The 7,097-nt window shown below is 25.8% G+C and overlaps 1 protein-coding gene across 1 annotated transcript in view; it reads right to left on the reverse strand.

The window, feature by feature from the left end:
- Positions 1-456: 456 nt before the first annotated feature.
- The window catches only part of LOC112691706, an 11,591-nt gene continuing 4,950 nt past the window's right edge, over positions 457-7,097 (reverse strand). The window contains exons 5-16 of the mRNA XM_025566074.1: positions 5,152-7,087; positions 4,644-4,807; positions 4,470-4,575; positions 3,985-4,412; positions 3,709-3,895; positions 3,418-3,641; positions 3,040-3,289; positions 2,643-2,954; positions 1,540-1,723; positions 1,127-1,462; positions 710-1,058; positions 457-647 (exon numbers count right to left, since the gene is read on the reverse strand). Of these exons, the coding sequence (XP_025421859.1) occupies positions 480-647; positions 710-1,058; positions 1,127-1,462; positions 1,540-1,723; positions 2,643-2,954; positions 3,040-3,289; positions 3,418-3,641; positions 3,709-3,895; positions 3,985-4,412; positions 4,470-4,575; positions 4,644-4,807; positions 5,152-7,087 (4,644 nt within the window). The 3' untranslated portion in view covers positions 457-479. The remainder of the gene's footprint in view (positions 648-709; positions 1,059-1,126; positions 1,463-1,539; positions 1,724-2,642; positions 2,955-3,039; positions 3,290-3,417; positions 3,642-3,708; positions 3,896-3,984; positions 4,413-4,469; positions 4,576-4,643; positions 4,808-5,151; positions 7,088-7,097) is intronic.

Consider the following 7,097-nt stretch of genomic DNA (forward strand, 5'->3'; position numbering starts at 1 on the left):
AAACAGTATTAACGAATTTTGACCTTTTATTTTTCTACAAAAATCAAAAATACTAAACATATTTCGTAATGTAGTTATAATACATTCTATGTACTTACTACTGACCATCAGATAAAAGATATTGACAGTATTAGTAAATATCAAAAATGATCATTATCCTTTTCCATTGTTGCCAATTCTTGTCGTAATTTTTATTTTTTTATCAACATTTTAGCATAGCTTAGTAATTATCCAATATTTTTAGATTCAATCATTAGTAAAGACAAGTAACCAAGACTGATGATCCATTCAAGAATGGGTATTTGGAGAAATTATTAAACTACAACTCCATTTAAAATATTTAATACACATATTTCTAATTTAATAACTTAAAAATACAACATTAACCATTATTGAGCTTAAAAAATATATAAATACTTATAAAATGAAATAAATAAAAATAAAAACAAAAAGTTATAATAATTGGTATAATTAATTTTTTATTCAAGTTCAAGTGAATCAATATTATTAAAAATTGCTGGTTGAGGAACTCTATTTCTCAATATTGTAATGGCACTGGATATTTTAAGTGCAATACCAAGAGGTAGATGAAAAAAGTCTATAAGGTCATCCTCTGTTAATTTTAAGAATTTCTCACCATCAATTCCCTGCACACAAGAATATTACTTATAAATAATTTTAAAAAATTATGATAAATATTTGTTTATACTTTATCTATGAAAATTGGAGATGCAAAAATGTGTTCTTTTCCACTTCGGTATATAGAATTACTCATCACAACACGGTCAACCAACTCGGCTATCTGTGATACAGACCATGATTTTACATCACTTGAATTTACCATTGGTATGCCTGAAATAGCATTGCGTCTAGTATTTAATTTGTTACGCTTTGCTTTTGATGTTATAAAATCATCATTGTGCAAATATGTCCATGGATCATCAATGCGCAATTCCATTTCATCCATAATTGTTGCAATGCGTGAGCCATTATAATTTGACCAATGATCCTTTGATTTGACATGTTTAACACCAAACATTGTACGTGACGCAACATAACTATAAATAATTAAAAACATAAAATATTAAATAAAAATAAATGTGTTTGTGAACATTGTGTATATTACCTTAAATATTTCTTTTTCTTAACTTCGAACATTTTTTTTTTAGCTTTTCTCATTGCTATTAATTTTGCTTTACTTATTACTTTTTTTTCCCTTAACATTTCTTGTTTCTTTGATTTTCGTTTGGTTTTTTTTGGAAGTTCCTTAGGAAGTTCCTTAGGAAGTTCCTTAGGAAGCTTCTTAGGAAGCTTCTTAGGAAGCTTTTTAGGAAGGTTCTTTGGAAGTTCTTTAACAAGTTTCTTTGGAATTTTTTTAGGAGGTTCTTTTAAAAGTTCCTTTGAAAATTCATTATGAGGTTTCTTAGAAAGTTTTCTAGGAATTTCAGTCTGGGGCAGTGGTCTAATAAAATGAATAAATTGCTTTATATTTAACTCATAAAATTGTTTTAAATATCAATTAAATGTTATTTTAATTACTTCATAGTAGGGTTTACAAATGTTTTCACTCTATCCGGTATTAATGAATACCCAGTAACTGTATTTCTCCAATTATCAATAACATATGGACAACTTTTAACATCATTATGACTACTTATCATACAATTTATGTTGCCTTTTCCATTACAACCAGAAACTCCACAACAATGACGCTTTTGACTGTCTAATAATTATTTCAAAATTAATTAAAAAATTATAACACTTTTAACTTGAACAATTTAAGTTATTAGGGGCTTAAAAAATTCTAATATTTTATAAATTAAAAATATATTTTAATTATTTTAATCATTATGTTAGGTGATTATCATATCTTATATATCATATTTATTTCTTTATTTATACATAATTAGATATTAAAAATATAAATAAAATAATGTATATCAATTTTAAACTCCTATCAAATATGTACTAAAAAGTGATTAATAATATGTAATAAAATAAAAATTAGCAAATGGTTAATATTCGTAAATTAAGGTGTAAATAAAGTCGAGATTTTCCTGACTTAATATACACCTGAGAATTAATTTTTAATTTAAAATTGGTTGTAATTTACAAGTATAATTATATTCCAGAGTAAGCATTTATATATATATATATATATACTATATAAACCATTTGTTTATTTCTTTATGCACTAAAAATATGTGTTTTATTTAATGTATTTAAATTTATTTAAATATTTTATTTTTTTCTACTAATAGATAACTTAACTAACATTAAAATTGGAGTTATCAATAATTTATGAAATTCATATTCAAAATAAAGAGATTAAAATAAAATTATAGAACATAAATAAAATTAGAATACTAGTTGGAATTTAAGTTAACTATACTATACTAGTTGGAGCGTTTATCACAGTTTTTGGTTGACCAAGTAGAATAATAAAAATATTACACAAATTATTTAAAAATTGTGATAAAGTAATGCATTTTGTAAGGTTTATAAAAAAATTATACATACTTTACTATATAATTCAGGGAATATTATTAAAATACGTGTTATCAGGAAGTTCTAATTACTACATTTTAAAAAAATTCAACAAAAAAAGTAAATTATCTATGTTATAATAATATCATATTTACCTGCAGGTATTTCTAAAGGATGATTAGTTTTTAAAGACCATCCAACAGGATGAATATCTGGACTATCGTTTGCAACCCAATATTCATACATTGGATTAAACCCATTATAAAGTATTTTTATTTCATTGCCTTTAACATCAATCACTTTAGCAATTCTCAATAATGATGGAACCACAATATCAACAGTTTCAATTGCCATGTTAACAGTAAATTCCAGTGGTGGTTCATGAATAAATGCTTCTTCTGGCACTGGTTTACTATTAGTTTCTTTTAAGTAGGAAGACCAAGAAAAAGGTTTTCTACCTCGATAATCTGCAAAACAGTTTTATAAATTAAGTGTTTATTAATTGAATGGTAAAAAAAAAAAAAGCGTTAAGGATATAAATAGTTAAAATACCATTATAACACTTAGGTCGAGCTAAAGTTCGACCGTTTTTACTACACCATCCAACTGGATGTAAATTACTTGATGTGACATCAACCCAATAATCAAAATCTATAGACCAGCCATCAAAATGAATACATATACGATCACCCAAAACATCAGCAACAGTTGCAACACATATAACTGGTTTTGATGATGTACGAGTCGATTTGTCCAATGCCTCTAATTTATATCCAATTTCAAATTTATGCGTAGGACATGTCTGAAATACAAAATATCAAATCACTGATATTATTAAAATATTATAAGAACAAACATAATCCTTATAATTTAGCAATATGATTGAATAAATTTGTATTAAAAATATAATAGAAATAGTATACAACTTACAGCAAGATGTTTAGTAGAACTAAAATTCCATTTTGGAGCTGGAAAAGCAAGCTTTTGTCTAAAGTAGTCAGTCCAATTAAATTTATTTTTATAATTTTTTGGTGGTTGTAAAATACGTGAATTTTGTTCACACCATTTTGGATAAAATATATCTGGGTAATCAGCATTTACCCAAAAATCATAAACATTAGAGTAACCATCAAAATGCAATTTAATGCGATAACCTAATAAAATTAAAATACAAGTCAAAACTTTATTTAATAAAAATGAGTTAACATGAAAAATAATTACCAATAACTTCTATGACAGTCATTACACAAAACAATGTTTCATGTCCAGGGTCAATACCTTCTAATTTGTGTCCTACTCTGAACAAATTTGGTTCAGTTGGAAAAGGCTTATTAAATAGTTTTAAAGGAGCAGTTGTGAATTGCAAACATTGTATATAGTTGTTTATTCTGTTATAGTCAATTTGAGGCTAGAAAAGAAACCAAAATTGTAAACTAATTGATTATTTAATTAAGTTCAAGTTTATAAATTTAAAAATTAGAAGTAAAAGTTATATACTCTAAAATGTAAAATTTCATCATCATCTGACTTTGAACCATTTTTTGATTTACGAAAAGATTTACGAACTGATTTACAAAAGGGTTTTTCACAAATTGCTTTTATAATAATGGATTTTTTTTCATGTTCAATAAAATCAATTCGTGGTGATTTTTCAGGCTGACAAGATTGTTTTAACTGTTTCCTTTTATTTATTCTATTTCTCAATTTCAATAAGAGCATTTTTCGATCAATCACAGGCTTCTTTTGATCATTCTCTTCTAAATTGAATCTAACTACAGGTTTTTTTTGTGTAGCTAACATAAGTTTTGTATTAAACTTTTTACATGTTAAACTACAATACATATTATCAATCAATTTTAGCCCCTCAGTTAAAGTATCACAATATTCATATTCGCAAGTAGGAGGTCGACCCATGTTATGTTCACCTAAATTTTAAACATAAATTAATAAAAATGATTTACTATAACAAAGAATATTCTTACTAAAACCAGAACTTTTCTTAAGTATTGATTTTCTAGGTTTTTTAGGCAAAGATACTTTATTTTTTTCTGAAAACTTTTTTAATGAGATGCTACAGACATTTGAAATCTGAAAAATGGTTAATTTTATAAAAAAGTTTAAGTATATTTAAAACACCAACTTAGATAAAACCATACTTCAGGATAATTTGATACTTCATCTGAAACCGGTAATGTTTCTTTTGTAGCCGCAACAGTAGTAACTAATGGAAGTTCATTGGTTGTTTTTAAAACCTTTATTAATAACTGAGGATTTCCTTGCTCGTTTAAACTTAATTTTACAGTTGGTTTATCCTGCAAGTCTAAAGGTAAAATAGAAGATTTTCAAGATTATTATTTGTTGTTTTACTAGTATTAAAATAAATAAAATATTATTTAATATACAAAAATTTCAATGAAAATAAAAAAATAAGATATCAATTTAAAATTTCTTGCTAAAAAGTATTAATGTAAGTGCAAATATTTAAAACCCGTTTTGATTAAGTCATTGTCGAGCATGTAAACAGGTTCTTTTAATAATTTTTATATTTATTAATACTTTGTCGTTATTTTAAAAATATTAACCACTAAACAATTTATTTTTTAATTTTGAAATAAAAAAGTTTAAAACAGGATATATCTTAAAATAATAATATTTTATACTAACCACTATTAGCAGAATTCATTTGTTGTATTTTCAATTGATTTAAAGATTCAGGATTCGGTTTAAGTTTAATAAATTCAGATGGAGCACACATTTTTGGATTACGAACTTTTCCTTGATTAGCATAAGTTTTTCTTTGATTAACAAAATTTTTTCTTAGATTAGTATTAGATTTTCCTTGAAAACTAACAGTTTTTCCATGATTTCCACCAATAATTGATTTATTATCTATTACTTGGTATTTTTTGGTAAAGGTAAAGGGTAAAATTTTGTTAGTTGTAGTTTTCTTTAAAATTTTAGTCTCCTGAGATTTTGGAAATAATACTTGCAATGGTTTTTTAAATTGATCAGTCTCTTTAGAATTCTGAAGCTGTTTAATACCTTCTGAGGATGAGGGATTATTTTCAACAGAAACAAAATAATCTCCATTTGGACTGTGAGGTCTATCTGTAACTGTACTATGTTTAACAAACTGAGAATTTGATTTAAACAAGTTTTCTAAGCCGGCAGGTATATTTCCTTGAGTTGGTAACATTTGATATTTTCCATTTGGAAGTTTTTCCATTTTGGCTACAAATTTGGTAATATTAGGAGTATTAAAAGTTTTTGAATTTTCTGAGGGCGAAACAATTATATTTCCTTGGTTTTTTGTTTGTACAACTGATTCCGGTATTAAAATTGTTGGTTTTGTTTTAAACGATAAAGGATTTAATTTTGGAGGCTGAATATCTGATTTTACTATTTTACCAGATCTTATCATATAGTTTTTACCATTGTGTGGAATATATATTTTTGATTTTGTTATAGTTGAAGGCGCAACTTTTAATTCTTGAGTTAAGTTTGAAAATTGTTGTTTATAATTAACATCATTAATATTGACTGTAGATGTTGAATTTGATGACTTAATAAAAGCGTCTGTAGGTATTTTGGCGATGGATGTGATGTTCTTAAATTTATTAGTTATTGCTGAAGAGCTTAATGTTATGTTAGAAGTGTTTGGTTTTGGAATGGAAATGTTTTCTAAATTAAAAAACGACGGTTTTTTAATAATAAAAGATTTTTCATTTTTAGATGAATTTAAAATCACAGGTGAAGCAGGTTCAATCTTCTTATTTATTAGCAATTCTTGATAATGTGTTCTACCAGCAGAGTTTAGGGTAGTTGTATTACTTACCGATTTGTATCGCACTGGTATTTCAGTAGTTTCTTCTCTCGTTGAAACAAATTGTGGTAGCTCAGGAAGTTTAGGTTTAAAGGTATTTTCTACTAATTTCACTGAAGTTTTATTTTGCACTGGTACTTTAAATGTACTATTATCTAGAAATTTTGCAAAAACAAATTTCTTTTGCACTGGTTTATTGTTATCTTTGACTTCATTTATTAAAGATTGATTTTGTACAGGCATTTTAAAAGCATTGACATCTTGGGGTAAAGAAAATACTAATGTATTTTGTTCGGATGTCTTAGAGTTATCTCCAGGTTTATTTATTATAGACTGTTGATTTTGCACAGGTATTTTTAAAGGATTGATATCTTGAGGTTTTGCAAATATAAATGTCTTTTGTTTGGGTGTACTAGGTTTAGTACTAGTTTCAATTTTATTTAATACAGACTTGTTTTGCACAGGTATTTTATAAGGAAGAATACCTAAATTTTTAGCAAATACAAATGCCTTTACCTCAGATGTATTAGTTTTAAAACTATCTCTTGGTTTATTTATAATGGATTGCTTTTGCACAGGTGTTTTAAGAGGATTGATATCTTGAGGTTTAGCAAATATAAATGTCTTTTGTTTGGATCTATTAGGTTCATAGTTATCTTCAAGTTTATTTATCATGGATTGATTTTGCACAGATGTTTTAAGAGCATTGATATCTTGAGGTTTAGCAAATATAAATGTCTTTTGCTTGGATCTATTAGGTTCAGAGTTATCTTCAAGTTTATTTATC

Source organism: Sipha flava, unplaced genomic scaffold (assembly GCF_003268045.1).
Source record: "Sipha flava isolate LNK unplaced genomic scaffold, YSA_version1 66_pilon_pilon, whole genome shotgun sequence".
In the NCBI taxonomy this organism is placed as follows: domain Eukaryota; kingdom Metazoa; phylum Arthropoda; class Insecta; order Hemiptera; family Aphididae; genus Sipha; species Sipha flava.